General features: G+C 43.7%; 1 protein-coding gene across 1 annotated transcript; it reads left to right on the forward strand.

Moving 5' to 3' along the window:
- The first annotated feature begins 10,356 nt into the window (after nt 1-10,356).
- LOC137358921 (uncharacterized) lies at nt 10,357-20,487 on the forward strand. The gene is made up of 2 exons (XM_068025115.1): nt 10,357-10,421; nt 16,229-20,487. The coding sequence occupies exon 2, from the start codon at nt 16,256-16,258 to the stop codon at nt 17,420-17,422; it is 1,167 nt and encodes a 388-aa protein (XP_067881216.1). The 5' UTR covers nt 10,357-10,421; nt 16,229-16,255; the 3' UTR covers nt 17,423-20,487.
- The last annotated feature ends 1,790 nt before the right edge of the window (nt 20,488-22,277 follow it).

Genomic DNA, 22,277 nt, shown 5'->3' on the forward strand with positions numbered 1-22,277 from the left:
TCGAACTAAATTCTCAGCCTGGTGTTTAAACATCTCTATTGCCTTGCCCCTCCCTATTTCTAACTTCCTCCAGTCCAACAACCACCTTCCATAAATGTTTCCATTCCTGAATCCACCCAGTTGATGGGAGGGGAGAAAGGTGCAATTACATAGCTCGGTCTAGTCTATAGACCACCAACTAGTGGAAAGGATGAAGAGGAACAAATTTGAAAGGAAATTACAGACAGATGCAAGAATTTTAGAGTAGTTGTAATGGGGGACTATAATTATCCAAATATAGACTGGGATAGTTGTAGTGTCAAGGGAAGTGTGGCTCAGGAGTTCCTAGAATGTGTTCAGGAAAAATTTTGACAGCAATATGTTTCCAGTCCAAAGAGAGGGGAGACACTGCTGGACCTGGTTCTTGGGAATGAGGTGGGCCAAGTGGATCAAATATCAGTGGGAAAACATTTAGGGGACAGAGATAATTGTATCATAAGGTTTCGGTTGGTTATGGAAAAGGACAAAGAACAATCTAGAGGAAGAATAATTAACTGGGGGAGAGCCAACTTCAATGGAGTAAGAATGGATCGCGGCTGAATAAATTGGAATCAAAGGTTGGAAGGAAAAACAGTGGCTGAAGAATGAGCTACCTTCAAAGAAGAGGGAGTTCAGGCCCAGTCAAGGTGCATTCTCTCGAAGGGGACAGGTAGGGCAAATAAATCCAGAGTTCCCTGGATGACAAAAGAGATAAAGATGGAGATGAAGAAAAGGTTTGTTTCTGACAGATGAAAGATGTCAGTGGAGAACCATGCTGAATACAGGAGGTTCAGATGGGAATTGAAAAGGCAAATAAGAGAAGCAAAGAGAGTATTGTTATGACCAGGTGAGAAAGGTGTCTAGGGTCCCCTCTCAACCTTCACCTGGTCTTACTGTAACAGGGTTTAATTTTAAACACACCATGTTTTTAGCTCCCCCTTGGTGAATCCTTGTTCACCGCTTTCCAATTATAAGGCAAAGAAACCAGCACAAACAGGTTTTCTTAGGCTTAAAGAAGAAAAGTTGAAATTTATTAAACTTAAACTGTAATTTGGTTAACGCCTACGGATACATGCCGCACCCCATGCTAGCATGCAAACGCGATACACACATGCAAATAGAGACAGAAAAGAACAGAAGAAAAATAAAGTGGAAAGGTTTGGGGCAATATTTGATGAGTTGTTGTTATGGTTCTTCGAGCTCACTGTAGAGTCCTTGATTGTACATAGATCTTGCTTTTCATTGGGGCGCAGTATTCTTCTTAAACCTTGTTCACTGCAGGATACTTTTCTCTCTTGGGGTTCATGTGTCTTCAGTGGATTCAGAGGCTTCTGAGAAAGAGATGGGAGCAGACAGGAGAGAGATCTTCTCAGTCCAGGAGCAAACAGCTTTCTGCCCAAACTGTTTGAACAAATTCAAAAAACTCAGGTTGCCCAGCAGGTTAGTCAAGTTTTGGTCAAAAGATGCAGGGGGAATATGAGGAACCTTTATAAAGCTCTGGTTAGGCCCCAACTGAAGTATTGCGTACAGTTCTGGTCACCACACTTTAGGAAAGATGTAAGAGCTCTTGAGAGGGTACAGAGGAGATTTACCAGAATGGTTCCAGGGAGGGGGATTTTAGTTCTAAGATTAGGTTGGAAAAGCTGGGTTTGTTTTCCTTAGAACAAAGGAGATTGAGGGGAGATTTAATAGAAATGTACAAGACTATGACAGGCTTAGATAAGTTAGACAAGGAAAAACTGTTTCCATTAACAAATGGTACAAGGACTAGGCGACACAGGTTGAAAATTTTGGGCAAAAGATGCAGAATGGAATATGATGAAGCACTTTTTTACACAGTGTGTGGTAATGACCTGGAACTTGCTGCCCACAAGGGTGATTGAAGTAGAGAAGATCAATGACTTCAAGTGGAAGTTGGATGGCCACCTGAGAGAGATAGACTTGCAGGGCTACAGGAATCGAGCCAGGTAGTGGGACTTACTGCATAGCCTCATGGAGAGCCAGCATGGACTCGATGGGACAAATGACCTTCTTCTGTGCCATAAATGACTCTATATCATTTCCTTATCAGAACTATGTGTAATCTCTCCATCACTGAGTGTTGAGCCTGGGCTGCTGAGTACAAGAGAGATGATGAATGACGGTGAGGGTAAGTGGGTTTCAGTGTTGCCAGAGGTAGAGGGAACTGCCATCTCTTGGTTATCATTATTCTTTTCATCTACTTCCTGGCTTGTAACCTCTAGAAGTAAAAGCAGTTCTGTCAGCTTGTGTCTCCGGCATGGACAATATTGTAACTTAAACGGGTCCTTTGTGGATGGCTTATGAAGGATCTGGTAGCTGATGGAGAAATTGAAGATTATGTGATCACAAAACTACTGAAAGCACATTGATTCCCAGTTCTTTATCCTCAACTGCCAGGCCAGTGTTGGCTCCAAAGTTTGCCAATGCATCTTCTTCATGTTGACTTAATGTGTGGATAACTGCAGATCCTCGCCAGTGGCCTGCCGTCTCTTGGTGTTATGTACTGTCTTCTCCCGTAGAAGGAATGCATTGTACTAGTTGGCTACAACAGTCTCCAGAAGCTGTAGTCACAGTCTGCCGAGATTCATAGAATGGATGGTCATAGGTAGAAGACAGCAAGACCTAAAATTTGAGACTTTCATATGTCTGCATGCATTACAAGCTATAAGACAAGTAACATTAATGATGGTACTAACAGTACTTCTGGGTCATTGAACAAGGTGCCTGGTATAGTTTGAATATTAGGGCAAGGAATATCCATTTACTTTTTTATGTTTCAGTACACATTCTGTTATCTAGCTGACAACTCACTTACCATTGCTGACACTATGAGGTCATTTAACATCCTCTAACACTGTAAGGGGGGCCTGGGGTATGGAGATGCCACTCACAATCTATCACTATTTCCCCATTATAAACTTTCATAATCTTGAAACATCCAATAGATCATTCCTCAACTTCTGAACTGCAGTGAAAAAAATCCTAACTTCAAATTTCTCATAATAACTATAACTCCTCAGCCCTGGTAAAATCAAGTGAATCTATACTACACCTTAATATAAAAGCAAAATAAAAACAAGAAATGATGGAACCACTCAGCAGGTCTGGCAGCATCTGTGGAAAGAGAAGCAGAGTTAACGTTTCGGGTCAGTGACCCTTCATCACATTTATTTCTTCCTTCAGACAATGGCCAAAACTGCACAATTCTCTTTCTGCAGCCTAATTAAATTCAACATTGACTTCCAGTTATTTTATTCTATGCCTCTGTATACAAAACCAAGGATTCTGTAGTCTTTTTTGCTGGCCTTATCTATTTGCACTGTCACTTTTAATGACCTTTGTAATTGTATACCAACATCCCTTTGCTAATCTTAATCTATTTAAAAATATACCATTTTAGGTGTACTTTCCCACTATTGTTACTTTCAAATTGTATTGCATTCAACTCCCATGTGATGTTGGATCCTCGCCTGTTGTGTGTTGTCTGCAGCAGGAGGGTTAGTGCTGTGTACTGTCTTGACTTGGAAGTGTTAATGCTATGAGTTATCTGAAGTCTTGTGTGTTAGCACAGTGCCTTGTCGGCACTCAGGACTGTTAGCGCTGTGCGTTGTCTGAACTCGGGTATATTAGTACAATGCCTTGTCTGAACTCAGCTGTGTTGGTGCTGCACCTTGTCTGAATTTGAGAGTGTTAGCACTGTGCCTTGTCTGAACTAAGGAGTGTGAGCGCTTTGCATTGTCTGAACTTGTGATTGTTAACGTTATGTGTTCTCTGCACACGGGAGTGCTAACACTGGGCATTCTTTGAACTCAGGGGGTTTTAGCATTGTGCATTGTCAGCAAAGACAGCCATATATATGCAATTTGATTGCAAACCAGGTTAAACTTTCCGCCATGCTGTTCAATTAAATTACACATTTTAATCATTATTCCCATTTTTAATCATTACACTCAAGTGGTTTTTAAACAAAGAATTATTTAATATTTCCTACTTAAACAGGAGAATTAAATCCTTTTTCCAAAAACAGTTACAAATTGTACATTTCAGGGAATCATAAAGTTCCAGTCTTCTGTTATAACAAAAGACTAACTAATAATTGTATGAAGGTTGCTTTGTCAAGTTGACTGAATTTCAGCGTCACTTCACAGAGGAAACAAAAAAAAATCACCCACACAGTTCAACTGCTAATCTGACAAACATGCATGAGCTAATAATGTGCAGAAAGGCATGAAAAGGCTCTGATTAAATGAATAAATACAAAAAAAATTGCAATAATGAGGGAAAAAATGAGTTTTAGGCTTTGTTAAAATTCCAGAAGCTAATAGTAAATCTGAAGATTACATTTATGGTTAAAGTAAAAGCTGGAAAGTTAAAACTTCCATAAGTTTCCTGGAATTTGCTTTTTAAAAATTTTGAATAGTTCAGAATAGTAATTTTGGATCTTTATTAAATGTCCAAGCATTTAAATAAAACCATCTATCCATTAAGTAAATTTGATGATGCATTTTATCTCATTGATTTTACTCGGCGATGTCACATTTTAAATTGATATTTCATATTTTTTGTTCTTTTTCATTCTTTCATGGGATGCTTGTGTCGTTGGCAAGGCTGGCATTTGTTACCCATCCCTAATTGCCCTTGACAACTGAGTAGCTTGCTAGGCCACTTCAGAGAGCAGTTAAGAGTCAACTAAATTGCTGTGGGTCTGGAGTCACATGTGGACCAGACCAAGTAAGGATGGTAGATTTCTTTCCCGAAAGGATATACGTGAACAAGATAGGTTTTCACAACAATTGATGATATTGTCATATCACCATTATTGAGACTAGCTTTTAATTCCAGATGTTTATTAATTAATTGCATTTAAACACAATCAGCTCCATGGTGGGATTTGAACCCATGTCCCCAAGGCATCAGCCTGGACATCTGGATTACTAGTTTAGTGATATTACCACAACGCCACCATGATTCTGCATTACTGCAGCTCATTGTACTTCATCCCTAATGTGTAAAGCTGTAGTTCATCATAATGCAAACAATAAAGACCATTTCTTGCTCCATATTTATTGCAGTCCAAAACTATACAGATCTGTGGAGTTGATCAGACTGACTTACTTACTTATCCTTACTGCCATCTACATAATTTAAGAGATGTAATAAATGTTTTCAGTTTGCCTCAAAAGTTGTGTAGCCGGACCATGTTTATAATTAAGAAAACCAACCTGATGCTAAGTTCACATACAAAAACACTGGTGAAGCTCACACCTGCAGAACTCTTTCCCAGAGAGTATAATTAGTTGGTACACTACCTCTTATATGCAGAGGTTGAAATGCAGAGTTAATCATCACCTGCTTTTGAAGCACACATGGATGATTTGTGAGTTTTAGCCTAGTACAATTTCTCAAACGTCTTCCTTTTCTGTGCTGCTGGGTTCAAATTAATATTACACCTGTCTCTGACTGCACTCTGTTGATTGGCCCTCCATACCAGTCTCTGAACCTGAACATCAATTTGTCGATGCTCCAAGCTAACTCCACCCTATCTACAAGTCATTCTCATCCCACCATGGGACCTTGGACTTCATCTCTTGACTCTATTATTGTCTCCTTCCTATTCTCTATTTACAACCAAGTCAAATACAATAAGTTGAGAGGGGAAGTGAAAAGAAAAATAAAACTGGCAAAGAGAGAATATGAGAATAAAATGGCAGTCAACATAAAAATGGAATCCAAAAATCTTCTGCTGGAGAGTAAATACTAAGCGGGTAGTAAGAGGCAGGGTGGAGCCTATTGGGGGCAAAGAGGGTGATAAATGCTTAGCGGCACAAGCAAAGCTGGAATACTTAATGAGTACTTTGTATGTGTTTAATAAGGAAGAGGATGCTGATAAAATATTGGTAGATGCTGAGATGTTAGAGATAATGGATGAGGTGAAAATTGAAAGGCAGGATGTACTGGAAAGGCTGACTATGGTTAGAGTGGATAAGTTGCCTGGTCCAGATGGCTTGCATCAAAGGTTGCTAAAGGAAGTGGCGATGGAAATAGTGGAAGGGCTTACCATAATCTTCCAGTCTTCTCTGGATATGGGGGAAGTGCCAGTCGATTGGAGAGTGGCAAAAGTGGCAAGGGTGTAAAGCCAGTCCTAGTAACTACAGGCCAGTCAGTTTAACGTCAGTGGTGGGTAAGGTTGTAGAAACAATAATTAGGGACAAAAGCAACTGGCACTTGGAGAGGTTTGAGCTAATTAAGGATAGTCAGCATGGATTTGTAAAAGGCAGATTGTGCATGACTAATCTAATTGAATTATTTGATGAAATAACAGAGAAGGTTGATGAGGGGAATGCAATGGATGTTGTCTGTTTAGATTTGAAGAAAGTGTTTGACAAATACCACATAAAAGGTTGATTAACAAAATTGAGGCTCATGGAATAGGAGGGTCAGTGTCAGCTCGGATAGAAAACTGGCTTAAGGACAAAAACAGCACGTTGTGGTAAATGGTTGTTTTTCAGACTGGAGGGTGGTAGACAGCGGTGTTCCCCAAGGGTCAGTGCTAGTACCATTTGCTTTTTTGATGTATTTAAATGACTTGGATATTGGAATACAGAGTAAGATTTCAAAATTTACTGATGATACCAAACTTGGAGGTGTGGCAGACAGTAAGGATGATACCAGTTGACTGCAACAGAACATAGATAAGCTAGCCGAATGGGGCGGCACAGTGGCGCAGTGGTTAGCACCGCAGCCTCACAGCTCCAGCGACCCGGGTTCAATTCTGGGTACTGCCTGTGTGGAGTTTGCAAGTTCTCCCTGTGTCTGCGTGGGTTTTCTCCGGGCGCTCTGGTTTCCTCCCACAAGCCAAAAGACTTGCAGGTTGGTAGGTAAATTGGCCATTATAAATTGCCCCTAGTATAGGTAGGTGGTAGGGAAATATAGGGACTGGTGGGGATGTGGTAGGAATATGGGATTAGTGTAGGATTAGTATATATGGGTGGTTGATGGTCGGCACAGACTCAGTGGGCCGAAGGGCCTGTTTCAGTGCTGTATCTCTAAACTAAACTAAACTGAAGTGGAAATGGAATTTAGTACAGAGAAGTGTGAAGTGATGCATTTTGGCACAGGGGATGGGGGAAAGGTCATATAGACTTAATGGCACAGTACTAAAGAGTGTGCAGGGACAGAGGGACCTGGGGGTACTCGTGCACATGTGCATTTTGGCTGCCACTCTGGATCCAATCCCATTACTTTTCTCTTTACCTCTCTTGGGCTCTCTTATCCTGTCTCCTTGCCTTCCTGTTATCTAGTCATACCTCCTTCCATTTTTCCCTGTCTCGGATATTTTGCTCCCAATGGACTCAATGGCCAAATGGCCTCCTTCTATGCTCTAACTGACTCTAAATCCACACCCCAACCCTTCACTACTTCTCAATCTTTATAGTCTCCTACCCCCATTCTAGTTTCCTTCCCCTTTCCCACACTAAACTCCCTATTTAGTAAGACCTCAGCTTTCCTCTGTGCCTCTTTCAGCATTCTCCACTCATCGCTTCCTCCTTCCAAGCAGCAATGCCCCATCCTACTCCCTCACCAATCTTCCTACTCAATGTGCCCACTAGAGGCTAATCATGCCAACTTCCTCGCTGCACCACTCATCCCTCCTCATCGTTGACTCAATCACTGACCCTATCCATATCTCCCTCCAGAATGTCTCTTGGGAGCTAGACTCCTGACATCCATCACCATATTGTGGATGATTGCATTGAAATCATGGCTTTGGCTAAAATGAAACTAATGGGTGAGCTTTCCCCCTTACTGAAGCCTGGCCACACCTTCCACCAGCTGGCCCTTATCACCACATCGCAAGTGGATCTGTTCCTCTGTTTCTCCCTTTTTGAGCATCTGACCTTGTTCCACCCCTCTCACCTCTCTCTTAAAATCCTTTTTCCCTCCATCCATCCAAGCACCACACAAGTTTTTTTTGATATCTTCACTAATTTCCTCCCTCAGCCTCTGCACTGAGCGACTTCTTATCCTTAGCGATTTCAACTTCTATCCCACTTATCTTGTCTTCTCTCCTCTAGGTTCACTCTTCTCCTGACCTCCCTTAACTTCTCCCTCCATATAAACTCTGCCATTTTCACGGCCACCTGCTCAACCTTGCCATCTCACCTGGCCTCTCTATTCCTATTGTCTCAATCACAGACAATGCCTGATCACTTCCTTGTATTCCTAACCACTCGCATTTCCAACTCCACTTTGTTTTGTTTCCGCTCTGAAAAATCTCTCCCCCATGTCATTTACAACACCACTTTCAAACATGCAACTGTCCCGCCTTAGGTCTCCATTCTGTCTATTAATCGATCTGATGAAACACATCCACACCTTCGTCTTTGATGCCCTTGCCCTAGTAAAAGTCTTACTCCCACCTACCGATTTGTCCCTTTGACATGGCTCCCTACTGCATCCACTTTCCTGCTGCACCTGAAAATCTGGTTGCAATATTAACAGACCCTCCAACCCTCAGAATAAGCGCAATTGGAGATACTTGAATTTTGGAATCTGGAGTGTGGCCAGTTCAATGGCAGGAGAATTGTTCAGACAGAAGGTTTGATACCGAGACGTAAAATATGAAGGACAAAGGGGGGGAAATTGTAGTTAGGGGCGTAACTCCCTTACACACAAAATCCCACGATCTTTTTATGGACGTAATTATTTTGCGCTCAAATAACACGTATATTTGGGCGCAAATGCGGAGGAAACTCCAGGTCAATACGTTTGCCGTTTTGCCATCACTGTTTTAGTTTGTTATTCCTTTCCTGTTTTTATCTATTGCTGTTTTTCGTTTTGATCCATTACGTGAGCTGTTGAAAAAGCGTCATGTTAACCTCTAAGTACGTGGAGACTCAGGCGTGCAGCTCCAAGACATTAAAATAGCTTCATTAATATTGCAGGCTATTGATCACAGTTTCAGAATTGAACCAACGAAACTTATAAATTCAGTTCTACCGGTTGTCGAACATGCTTTTTATTATATTTATTTTCACTGGAAAGGCCTTTGTGACATGACAAGCAAGTCTCTTGTTTTGCCTCACTGCCCATGGGTATTAGAGGCTTGGCTGTCAACACGAATTAGCAGTCAAGTGCTCTTTCACGAATCATATTTAACGTTTCAGTTCAAGGTTTAAATCGTGATTAAAGTAATACAATTACAATATTGAATTTTTAAGTACAGACGACAAAATAGTATTTAATTCAGTTGTTAATTAGAAAATTCAAGGAAAATATGACTTTCTAATGACTAGTGGTTGCTGACACTATTTTAATTTTCGGAGATTATGATTTTGTTTTCCGTTCTAATTAAGATTTTCTGCATATTCGTTGCTTAAGAATCATATTTTAGTACAAGTGTAATTCTCCACGGGTTCTCCACAGAAGTGGTAGGAATTACCAAACACAAAGAACGACTATTTTAAGCTAAAAGGCACTAATAACGGTGAAAATGACAAGACAACTCAGCGATTTAAAATAAATTATGAATTGAGGGAGGATTGGAAATGAATGACGGTCAAGGGGAGCAAACAAGAGTAAATTAACGATTTTAATGCGAGGAGTTAATTAATTGTCACAACCCAGATTGACATCTTGAGGTTTTAAAGCGGGTTGTTTTTGTTTTAAAGTTTGACAGTTTTAGATCTCCAATTGTAATTGTCAGTCAGACTGTTACTTCGTCAGGTCTCGCCCACATGTGTTGATTTCTTGTTTCCCTCCCGGTGACACACTATTGGCTGTCTGGACGAAGATGAGCTTTCCCCACTGCACCCCTCCCCTGATCCTATCAATCAAACTGCACTTTCCGAAGTGTAGCAAATGATTTGATGATTGATAGAAAAGTGAACCACTCAGAAAGCAACGAGTTTTACAATACACTGACATCACGCTTGGTTTGGAACCAATGGTCTCGGCGCCTCTAGGCATGGACCAGAGTAGGTAGTTTTCTTGTCGCCAAAGAGCGATTGCCCAGGGGCGGGGCTAGATGAGGGGAGGGGAGGGGGCGGGGCTGATGTCAGCCGCCGGGCCCCGCCCCCTCCAGTGGGGCTGAGGTCAGCCGATTACTCCCACTCCCTGTTTGTGGAGCCGATGTCTGCCGCCGGGCCCCGCCCCTGATGGGGCTGATGTCAGCAGCTGAGCCCCGCCCCCTTTGTAGCCGTGGAAGCTCAATCAGTTTAGCGCGCGCTCGAGGGAAATTTCAAGTGTGGAGGTTGAGTGCGCGCGCTGTGTGTTTACCGCTGTCGGGACCGAGGGACGGAGCGACACCCCCCCCCCCCCCCCCCGGGCAGGCGGTAATCAAACTCAGCAGCGGGAGCAGGAGAGCCAGCGGCTGCGAGCCGGTAACTGCCGTGGGGAGAGGGAGAGGGGGTGATCGCTGTGTACAGTGCGGGTTGAGGCTGGTGTCGGTGCCGGGTTATGGGAGAGCGGTGGTGTTACCGCACGGAGCCAGTCTCTCCGGGGGGCTTTACTCCCGTTGCCTGTCTCTCTCTCCAGTATCGCTGGCGCCATTTTGAGCGGAGATCCTTGATTTTTAGTGGGATATTTTTGGTGCAGATTTTATTTTCCTAATCTCTTTCCCCCTCCTCCCTAAAATTGAAGACTTATGATTCCGTATCTGGAATTGCCAAATAGTTAAGAGCGGTCAAGAATTCCCCCGCAAGAGTGTGTCCACCACCCAACTCCTCCATCTGATTTGTGTTTGTTGAGGGGTAATGAATTTCTTTTTCTAAAGGCAGTAAATTGTGGTTGTTTTTTCTCCCCCTAGTCGGATTTATCTTTCCTCTTTGCCGCTGGCTGTGTAACGGTGCGTTGGGCTGCAGGAGGTGTCTGCAGAGCAGTCAGTCAATCCGCTTTTAAACACCGGTGTCTAATTGCCTCGCCCACGTTCACACAGAGATTTGCAAAAATACCCATTACTTTTCAAAAAAAAACCTTTTTTAATTTGGGCTTTTTGGGTGAAATTATTACTCTGCGTGCATATTTAAGTTCCGTGTTTACTGTTCTGTGATTAGACTGTGTAACAGTTTGTGCAAATTTACTGAAGCTTGTAGGTGTTCGCTTAAAAAAAGGTTTAAAAATCTCTTTTTTTAGCGGAGGGGTAAGGTTTGACAGCAAATTAGAATGAATGTGATGTTTTGAATGAGTCTGTCTTCGCTCTATTTTTGTAGTAGGTGAATCCGATCGCACATCTTCAGAGTGATTTGCGTTGACTCCAGAGCGAGTTTTACTATTCGTTCATCAGTTGCATGCCGTTAAATTGGCTGAAACAAGTTTATAACTTGCCTTTAGATTTGAGGTTTATTATCCTATGAATGTATTCACAAAGGAACTGCGTTCATTCCTAATTTGACACACTTTCCACATTTAATATTATGTATTGAACCCATCTTTTGTTCCACAGTGAAACCTTATTGCATTCCACTCGCAATATGCAATACGCAAATCTCTGTTGTTTAACGGCACACGTTTTCATTTCAAATGTAATTTTGTATACAAGGGATATGATAAACGACGTATTCTGCACAAAACTATAACATGTTGACGTTGAGAGAACGTAATCTGTGACATTTTGGTACTGAAGGGACTCGAGTATTTTTGCCACTATACATGTTTATGCGTACTCAGAATCATTGATTGTCCTACTCCTTTTGATATTTTCTTGTTGGCTGCTCTTTAACAACATCAACTTGCACTTCCCAAACTTACGAAAGGCGTTTGATACGGTGCCACACAACAGGCTTGTGAGCAAACTTGTAGCTCATGAAATAAAAGGGATGATAGCAACATGGATACAAAATTGGCAGAGTGGCAGGAAACAGTAGTGGTTAATGGGTGTTTTTCGGGCTTGAGGAAGGTTTGTAATGGAGTTCCACAGGGGTCAGTGTTGGGGCCCTTGCTAGTCCTGATATGTATTAATGACTTAGACTTTGGTGTACAGGGCAAAATTTCAAAATTTGTGGATGATACAAAATTTGGAAGTATTGTGAACTGTAAGGAGGATAGTGTAGAACTTCAAAAGGACATAGACAGGCTGGTAGAATGGGTGGACAAGTGGCAGATGAAGTTCAATGTGGAGAAATATGAAGTGATTCATTTTGTGGAAAGAATGTGGAGGGACAATGTAAAATAAAAGGTACAATTCTAAAGGGGGTGCAGAAGCAGGGAGACCTGGGTATATATGTGCATAAGTCATTGAAAGTGGCAGGACAGGTTGAGAGCGCGGTCAATAAAGCATACAGTATCCTGAGATTTATTAATAGGAGCAGAGAGCACAAGAGCAAGAAGGTTATTTTGAACATGTATAAGACACTAGTTTGGCCTCAGCTGGAGTATTGCATCCAGTTCTGGGTGCCTCACTTAAGGAAAGATGTGAAGGCATTGTAGAGAGTACAGAAAAGATTCATGAGAATGGTTCCAGGGATGAGGAAGAAATAGTGACATGAGGAAAAACTTTTTCATACAGCAAGTGGTTAGGGTCTGGAGTGCACTGCCAGAAAGTGCAGTGGAGGCAGGTTCAATGAGGCATTCAAAAGGGAATTAGATAGTTAACTGAAAAGGAAGAATGTACAGGGTTATGGGGAGAAGGCGGGGGAAGGCACTGAGTGAATTGCTCACTTGGAGAACTGGTACAGACACATGGGCCGAATGGCCTCCTGTGTTGTAAGAATGGGCTGGAAGGTTTGGAGAAGCGACCACACAGTAGAAAAGAGTCAAAAGAGTGTAAGTGCAGATTGAAACTTAAGGCATGCGGAAATTGCGGGGATAGAGTGCATTGAGGCCTTGGATTTGTGATTGAGCATTTTTAAATCAATTTGCTGGGGGATGGGAACCCTTTGACGATCAACAATCACAAGAATCACGGATGGGTGGGACTTGATGTGCAATATGTGACAAAGTTTGGGGTGGGTTGAAGTTTGAGCAGGATTGAGCTTGGGAGTTTAAGAAATTGACTCAGGAGGTGACACAAGTGTGGATGATATGGGGCTGGAAATAGGTGCTCTCGCTAATAACTAGGGCTTTGAAGCTCAGCTGAGATCAGTTGAAATAAAAATTAGGGTTGCGTAGTCATTCAAGCCTGAGCAGGCAGTTGTTGAGAGATGGAATCAGAGTGTGTCTGTGGAGGGGCAAATGACATGATTTTGGTCTTGCTGTTCCTTAGTTAGGCAGTGCTTTTTTTGATAGACCATTAGAAATAGGAGCAGGATTAGGCCATTCGGCCTCTCGAGCCTGCTATGCCATTCAATAAGATCATGACTGATCTGATTGTGGCCTTAACTCCACTTTCCTGCCTGTGCCCCCTTGACTCCTTTGTTAATCAAAAATCTGTCTAACTCAGCCTTGAACGTATTCAATGACCCAGATAGTGTCAGGATTCATACGGAAGCTGTTCTTGGGCTTGTGTCCAAGCACAGTAAAGCTACAACTTTCCAGCTCAGAAAGTTGTACCCCCACTGTCAACTTTGGGTTACTGTTCTCTGAGCAGAGTGGAAGTTCTCATAATTATTTAAAATTGGGGCCAGCTGGCAATTTTTCCTACTGCTCAAACTATTCTGAAGTGTATATAGGTGTCATTGGAGGTACTGCTTCCAAATAAAAGCAAAATACTGCAGATGCTGGAAATCTGAAACAAAAACAAGAAATGCTGGATTCACTCAGCAGGTCTGGCAGCATCTGTGGAAAGAGAAGCAGAGTTAACGTTTCGGGTCAGTGACCCTTCTTCCGAAGAAGGGTCACTGACCCGAAACGTTAACTCTGCTTCTCTTTCCACAGATGCTGCCAGACCTGCTGAGTGAATCCAGCATTTCTTGTTTTTGTTACTGCTTCCATATGTTGCTTCACAAAAGCCATACATTTATGGTGCTTTTCTGCATACTTATGTCCATGGAAATGTGATTGGGTCTGCATTTTTAATAATCAATTGTCTGGCTTTGCACGATGGAGTCAAGATCAAGTGTTGTATTTAGGTGTAGTGACTTAGAGGGCGTGGAATAATTGGAGCAGCGTGCACAGAGGTAATTCAATCCACAATTTAAATTCATACATTCTATCCTTATTCTTATGTGCTATTTCTTTATGTATATTTTGGAATAATGAAATAGCAAAACTTACTCTAATCTGAGTAGAGTGGGTTGGAGCATGGGAGTTTCTCTGGAGTACAGGCTGCAGAGCTATCATCAGTGCTCTTTATTAACCACTTCCAAACCACCCAAACTCCAGAAACGTTGGCATACCTATCCGACATTACCATCACTTTCTCAGAAAGAAAAGGGGTGCTAATGATAAGGTCTTAACTTATTAATAGCCTGAAGGCCAAAGGGCTGCAAAGTGTTCCTTGAGCTTCATTTGAACCAAATAGAAGTCTAAAGAGGTTGGAGTGACAGGGAGCTCAGAGTTGTGCTTGCTCATAGAATGGAGGTGTTTAGTGAATAATCTGTGTTTGGTGTCTCGTGTAGACACACAAATTCATGAAGCATTCCATATTTTTACGTTGTTGCTGTACATGGCGCAGTTCTGACCCATACCCCACTCCTGCGCCGTGGCAGTCACCCGAGCCATTTTCCGCTTCATATGGGATCCAAAATGGACCAGGTCCAGAGGGACACGATGTTCAAACCTCTGGATAAGGGCAGAAAAAATGTACCCAACATCGCCCTCATCCTGATGACCACCTTCGTGTGCATCTGCATCAAACTGTGCGTAGATCCCCAGTACGCAAACACCAAATATCACTACGTGCTGAGGTTCTGTCTGTCCCCAGTGTTGCGAAGGATGGGCCTGGTCACGTTGCCGTGGAACGCTCCATCCAGTTGGACCGTGCCGTACCACCTATCCTTCGTGGAAGAGTTTCTGCGGAGAAACACCTTTGATCACCAATCCAGGCAGTGGTCTGCACGGAATGACCTCAATGCCCTACGGGAAAAAGAGATGGTGGATCCTGTCGGATGGTTCCCTGAGCAGACTGCCAAAGTCATTTGGCAGAATGCCTCATCACCAGAACTCTCAACCAAGCACCAAGATGGAGCTTGGTTGGTGGTGAGAAGAGCCCTCCCCGTCAGATCCTTCCTGCATGCTCGGAGTCTCACACCCTCCGCACAATGCCCTCTAGGTGACTGTGGTGGGGAAGAGACAGTTGCCCACCTCCTTCTGGAATGTGTCTTTGCAAAATAGGTGTGGAAAGAGATGCAGTGGTTTTTGTCGAGGTTCATCCCAAGCAGCTCTTTAACACAGGAGTCTGTGCTCTTCGGGCTGTTCCCAGGGACGCACACTGAGATAAACATCAGCTGCTGCTGGAGGACCAACAATTACGTGAAAGACGCCCTTTGGTCTGCCTGAAACTTGCTGGTCTTCCAGCACAGAGTTTTCCATGACCGAATGTTGCAGACTGACACATTCCAAGGTCCAGGACTACGTTCTGAGGGACGCGCTAAAGCTTGGGGCAGCCGCGGCAAAGGCTCAATGGGGAAAGACCACTGTGTAAGGTCCCCCCACCAAGGTGAACTGAGCCATGGGAAACCCCTCGAACTGTATCCAGAAAATATTTGTTTGCTGTCAAATGTACATGGCTTGTAAAATGAAATGGAAGGGTTGTGAGGCAACTCACTCCTGTATTGAAGGAAACTGATCTCCTTTGCACTGTTTGTATTGTTTGACTTGGTGCTTTTTGGAACTGTTTTGTAATGTATTTTTTACAGATTTTTATGAATAAAGTATATTTTGGAAATAAAAAAATGTGTAGAGACATACCTGAGCTGTGTATGTTGTAAGGAAGGTTGTTGGAAAGCGGGGTGGGTGGGGAGGTTAGTGGTGGCAGCCTATTGCATATCCTGGACTTCCATGGGATGTTGTGGTGGGGAATCCTTGGCTGAGGAATTGGGAGTAAATTTCCAAAGATTAATTGTGGAAGGTGATATTGTAGCAGATGTGATGGAGAAACTAGTAGAAGAAAATGGTGTGCTTGCAAATTTTGTTTAATAATGCTCCCATGAAGTGTCTTGGAGCATTTTACTATGTTAATGATGCGATATAAATGCAAATTATATGCACCAGAGATGCCATCTATGAGTCAGCTATGACCAAATATGTGAAAGCACAGTGTGGCTTTCGAGCAGAGAGATCGACCATTGACATGCTGTTCTCCCTTTGCCAGCTACAGGAGAAATGCCGCGAACAACAGATGCCCCTCTACGTTGCTTTCATTGATCTCACCAAAGCCTTTGACCTCGTCAGCAGACGTGGTCTCTTCAGACTACTAGGAAAGATCGGAAGTCCACCAAAGCTACTAAGTATCATCACCTCATTCCATGACAATATGAAAGACACAATTCAGCATAGCGGCGCCTCATCAGACCCCTTACCTATGCTGAGTGGCGTGAAACAGTACTGTGTTCTCGCACCTGCCCTGTTTGGGATCATCTTCTCCCTGCTGCTCTCGTATGCGTTCAAGACTTCAGAAGAAGGAATTTTCCTCCACGCAACATCAGGTGGCAGGTTGTTCAACCTTGCCCTTCTAAGAGCGAAGACCAAAGTACAGAAAGTCCTCATCAGGGATCTCCTCTTTGACGATGCTGCATTAACATCTCACACTGAAGAGTGTCTGCAGAATCTCATCGACAGGTTTGCGGCTGCCTGCAACGAATTTGGCCTAACCATCAGCCTCAAGAAAACAAACATCATGGGACAGGACGTCAGAAATGCTCCATCCATCAATATCGGCGACCACGCTCTGGAAGTGGTTCAAGAGTTCACCTACCTAAGCTCAACTATCACCAGTAACCTGTCTCTCGATGCAGAAATCTACAAGCGAATGGGAAAGGCTTCCACTGCTACGTCCAGACTGGCCAAGACTGTGGGAAAATGGCGCACTGACATGGAACACAAAAGTCCGCGTGTATCAAGCCTGTGTCCTCAGTACCTTGCTCTACGGCAGCGAGGCCTGGACAACGTATGTCAGCCAAGAGCGACATCTCAATTCATTCCATCTTCGCTGCCTCTGGAGAATCCTTGGCATCAGGTGGCAGGACTGTATCTCCAACACAGAAGTGCTCGAGGCGGCCAACATCCCCAGCTTATACACCCTACTGAGTCAGCGGCGCTTGAGATGGCTTGGCCATGTGAGCCGCATGGAAGAATCCCCAAGGACACATTGTACAGCGAGCTCGCTACTGGTATCAGACCCACCGGCCATCCATGTCTCCGCTTTAAAGACGTCTGCAAACACGACATGAAGTCCTGTGACATTGATCACAAGTTGTGGGAGTCAGTTGCCAGCGATTGCCAGAGCTGGCGGGCAGCCATAAAGGCGGGGCTAAAGTGTGGCGAGTCGAAGAGACTTAGCAGTTAGCAGGAAAAAAGACAGAAGCGCAAGGGGAGAGCCAACTGTGAAACAGCCCTGACAACCAATTTTATCTGCAGCACCTGTGGAAGAGTCTGTCACTCTAGTATTGGCCTTTATCACCACTCCAGGCGCTGCTCCACAAACCACTGACCACCTCCAGGCGCTTACCCATTGTCTCCCGAGACAAGGAGGCCAAAGAAGAAGAACAAAGAAGAAGATAAATGCAAGTTGTTTGCAGGAGGTGGAGTGGGAGGAAATATAATCCTGTAATAGAGGATGTCAGTAATAGATGTCAATGGAAAGTGCATCCAGTCTGGAAAGGGAAGAGTTTGAAATGGACCATGTAAAGGTAAAGGAGGGGTGGAACTATCAAGCATTTATGAAGTTCCTTCGATTAGGGTGAAAGTAGGAGGCAACACTGACACAAGTCATCAGAGTCATGGAAAGGGAGGGTACGGAGTAGGACTGGAACAAAGAATGTTCAAAATGTATGGCAAAAAGACATGTAGCTGGGACGCATGCAGATTAGTATTAAAATGCCTCGCTTAAATTAAAAGAAGGATCCTATTACTTTGTGTGAGTTTACTGTTCCTCAATGCACCTTTTTGCCACCTGAGAAAAAGCTCCCAGCCAACAAGGACCCTGTAGAGTGCTATTTAAAGGGCACTGCTCCGTGCAGCTTAGTTGCTGGTTTGACCTTTTGGGCTGCTGGTTACCTTCTGGTCCTTTCTTTTAGCTCTGTTCTGTGTTCCACAAGTGAATTCTGACTTTTGGGAGCCACTTGTATATTTGTACTGCACTGCTTTTGTCTATCTTGAAAACAGTTATATTCCAGTCCTGTTGGACTGATGGATCTGTGTTTGTGGGTGTGAGATGAGGGGGAGCAACAAAGAAGAGAGAGTAGTGGTAGCTGAGGAAAGAGGGAGATAGTGTTAGAGGAGGCATTGCCCAGGAGGTTTTGCCCACAGCAGGTCTTCAGGGAGCCTTCTCATACCTCAACCTCACAGAGGTGCAATGTGTGCAGTGCCTGTGCTTCACCAAGGCGGATCTGTGTAGCTCACTGCAGTTTAATTGGAGCCCCAAACCTGGGTATGAACAACACTGCCTCCTAGCTATCAACATCGCCATGGTCCTTAACTTTTATCCTGGCGCATCAGGCTTTGCTTGCATTGCGGGCTTTCAGGGTGCCATAAATTGCACCGACATTGCCTTGCATTCTCCCCATCACCAGCCTGGCTTTTTTCTCAATATAAAGGGATACCACTCCCTGAATCTATGACCACAAGCAGCACATGATGTGAACAAGTGAGACAGAATGGCCTACATGTTCTGTGCAAAGCCCCAACATAAGTTGAAGCTGGAATCTTCTATGATTTGAGTTATTGTGCACAAGCTTGTTGGCAGGCTGCCCAGTGGTCCTAGCATTTCCTGGTGTATGCCAGTCGGCTGTCTTTGGTATACTGGACCCTCAAGGTCTGCAGAGTATGTACAGTGATATAGAAACAAGATTTATATTTAAAAAAGAAAAGTATAGGAAACCCTGTGACATCTGCTGAGTTGCCAGTTGCCACAGCCATGTCTCAGTCCTGTCAGTATTAGCCAGCATATTGTTTTCCAGAAGGGAAAGGATTTGCAGGCAGACTCTGCATCCTATGGTCGTGGCCTCTTGCTGCAAATTATGTGTGACTTCCTCCTGCAAGAAAGAAGGCAGTGTATTGTCATACGTAGAAAGAGCAGAAATGACAGAAACAATGAAATGGAGGAATTATGAATTTAAAAAGTCAACTGTTGAACAAAATCACAAGAACATGGACACTTATACCCAGTCAAAATGGGGTAGCGGCCATGTGACCCTTCCTGTACTGGAAATCCACAAACTCATCTGCAAATATGGAGCTTGTTCACCAAAACTGAAATAGCTCGGGAAGAGCCCCTTTGGAATTGAAAGGAGCTATTGCATTTAATGACTGACATGGATGGACTAACGGAGGATGCTGGAGACAGTCTGGCTCATAGGCAAACCAAGATGAAAAAGGTGTGAAACAGTAGCATCATAACAGAATGATTCCCAATCAAACTTTCGACATGGATATCATATCTTGACACATTGTGTGGTTACAACAGGGGAGAGAGCCGTGTGTCTCCTAACAAAAACTCCAGTGTGAGATTTTTTACTTTAAAAAGGTAGTTCTCTGGAGAGAAAGGGAGGAAGATCAAGCCAACATCCCAGAAAGCCTGTGAGAAGGATCCAGCAGGCAAGAGAAGAAGCCTGCTGATCAAGAACAGGTTCTGCAGCAGAGACATCACAAAGTGACTTTGAGATTAATCATCTGTAAAGTTAACAAGCTACACACCACCAGCTTTGGGCTGCATTACAAGCACTAGAGTTCTACAATGCCTCCGCAAGTTCAAGACTGCGAATAATCAGGCCTGCAACTTTTTTAAAGAAAAAAAGACTTTTCCTCCCAAGAAGACTCAGTAATCTTCTGTAAACCATGATCACTTAACTCATTTGGGCCTTTAAACTATCTCTTATCCTTTTCTATCTTTCTGTCTATTCTTGTTTATGTGTGTGTGTTTGCGATCACTTCAGGATTTGTTTAAAAATAGTTATTTTTTATTACCCACAAGGAAACCTGTCATTTGTCTGTTTATTTGATCCTAAAGACACTCGGGGGGGCTCAAGTATCATTTTTACAAAAATGATTGTGGTCACTTGGGAGGTGAACAGTGGGAACACCCACACTCCTTATCACCTGTCTGTAACAGTGTTAATAACAATCTTGTGAGCTGTTTTGAGAACATAACTGTCATAAAATAGCAAAGATGTTGTGAAGAAGATGAAATTTAGTTGAGAAGGAGGAGAAACACGTGGAGAGTAGTGTGGTTCAGTGTTTGTAAGAAAGTGAAGAGAAGCAGGGGAAGGAAGTGTTGTGAGTAGTGTGGCTGTACCTGTGAGGAGAGAGATAAAATTATAATTTTAACAATTCTGTTGAGATTAAACTTTTTTCCCTAACTGAAATCAGGGGTGGAATTTTATGTTCTCCTCCGCGACAGGTTATGAGGTGGGGAGAGCATAAAATCGGGTGGGATGGTGCCGGGGGATCCTGCCTCTGCTGAAACTTAGTCTGGGGCGGGAAGGCCTGTGAACATGCTTTCCGACCCGCCGCCAATTGAGGCCCTTAACTGGGTAACTCCTAATTAAGGGTCTCTTCCTGCTGCAGCCGCAATTACCCATGCGGCGGGCGACCCTGTCGCCACGAGAAGCATGGCACATTAAACCGTGTGGGCTGCTTCCTGGCTGCGGCGGAGGGTGTCCCTCATTCAAAGCCACTTAATGCCTGAACGAAGGACCTGGCATCGGGATGGGGGACAGGCGAGCGGGTGGCTGGGGTGGGGGGAGGGCTGCTGACCCCTCCCCTCCCCCGTGACCCTCAACCCGCGACACTCCTCCCACCCTGACTTACCTTGAGACTGGTACCAGCGCCGCTGCTTGCTGTCTGGTCACTGTAGCTACAGCAGCAGCCACTGCCGTCCTCCAATTGGCCGGCAGCTCTGCAAGGCTGGGATTTCTGGCGGCGGGATTCTAATTCTCACGGAAGGCCCGCCGTTGTCCAGTTAAGTGTCTGATGGGCACTAAATTTGACATGCAATGTGGGGATCTTGGCATCGGTTTCACCCGATGTTGAGATCCTTGCCGCCAGAACAAAATTCCACTCCAGGTTCTTGGAACTAAGTTCTGAGTATTGACCTCCTCAACCCACTGTTCCCACCGACAGATATTGCCTGGAGGGCTTTGCCCCATCCCCGGACTATCGAGATCTCCTTTCTTCTGTCCACCTTCTGGACCAAGGCCTTTGTTGTTTCTGGACTGTTTGCAGCCATCTTTCAACTTCCAAAGTTCACCGTCAATTTACATCTTAACTTTTAAGAGGTGCTAGCTGTCTTTGAAGTGTCACCAGAGAAGCCTGATTTTCTATTCCTCACACCTGCCCCCAACCACCGCCCCCTCGCAACAGGTGTGCAGCCAACAAGCAGTATAGGCAATGTGGTCAGCACACCTCCCCATGATAAGATGTCAGAACAAACTTACCGTTGTCCTGCGCCCACCTGAACTGGTATGTGAATTGAATTTGTAGGCTCCTGTTTTATCCTTTTTTGAGTTTTCTCCTTATACATCTTGTTAACAATTGTCACTTCTGCTCTTTAATCATCTCTTGTTCTCCACTTGAAACAATTTATAGATCATTCTCTCTTCCTGTGTTTTTTCTCTCTTCCTCTCCCTCTTCTGTTCCTTTTTGAAATGCTGCCCATCTGTAATGCCTACCAGTTCTGATGACTGGTCGATACTTGAAATGTTAGTTTGTCTGTCCACAGTTGCTGCCTGGCCTGAGTTTTTCCAGCATTTTTTAATCAAATTTTTATTATGCCTGGAGACCGTTTTGAACTTATACTACTAGTAATTCATATAGTGTTACATGTCTGTCATTGTTACAGTTAGAACAATTTGTTGACTTGGTGATGAATGAAGTGTCAAACAAGAAGTACATTGGGACAATATTAGATTGGTTTAAGTGAGATTTTCTTGTCATGGATTTATAGCAATGCACTTGGGGTGCATTTAGACTGTAGCTCAGACTGGTAGCTGCAGCTCGAGTTTCAGAAAGACAGTACTGTTTATGTTGCTTGACTGAAACTCTTAGTCCTGCTGAAGACAGAGCTCTGAACAGTGCTGTTAACAATTAATATGTTTAGAGTACAGAGTTTATGTTTGGGGTGCTTGGACCTATAGCGATCCCAGGAGTCTTTGCTGTCATCAGATTTCTGTGTTTTATGACTTGCTAGCATGTTATTTTCTGTT

The sequence above is a fragment of the Heterodontus francisci genome, chromosome 3 (genome assembly GCF_036365525.1).
Source record: "Heterodontus francisci isolate sHetFra1 chromosome 3, sHetFra1.hap1, whole genome shotgun sequence".
NCBI classification, from domain to species: Eukaryota; Metazoa; Chordata; class Chondrichthyes; order Heterodontiformes; family Heterodontidae; genus Heterodontus; species Heterodontus francisci.

Coding starts and splice junctions, on each gene's coding strand:
- LOC137358921 (XM_068025115.1), top strand. CDS start 16,256: ATGCCCCTCTACGTTGCTTTCATTGATCTCACCAAAGCCTTTGACCTC.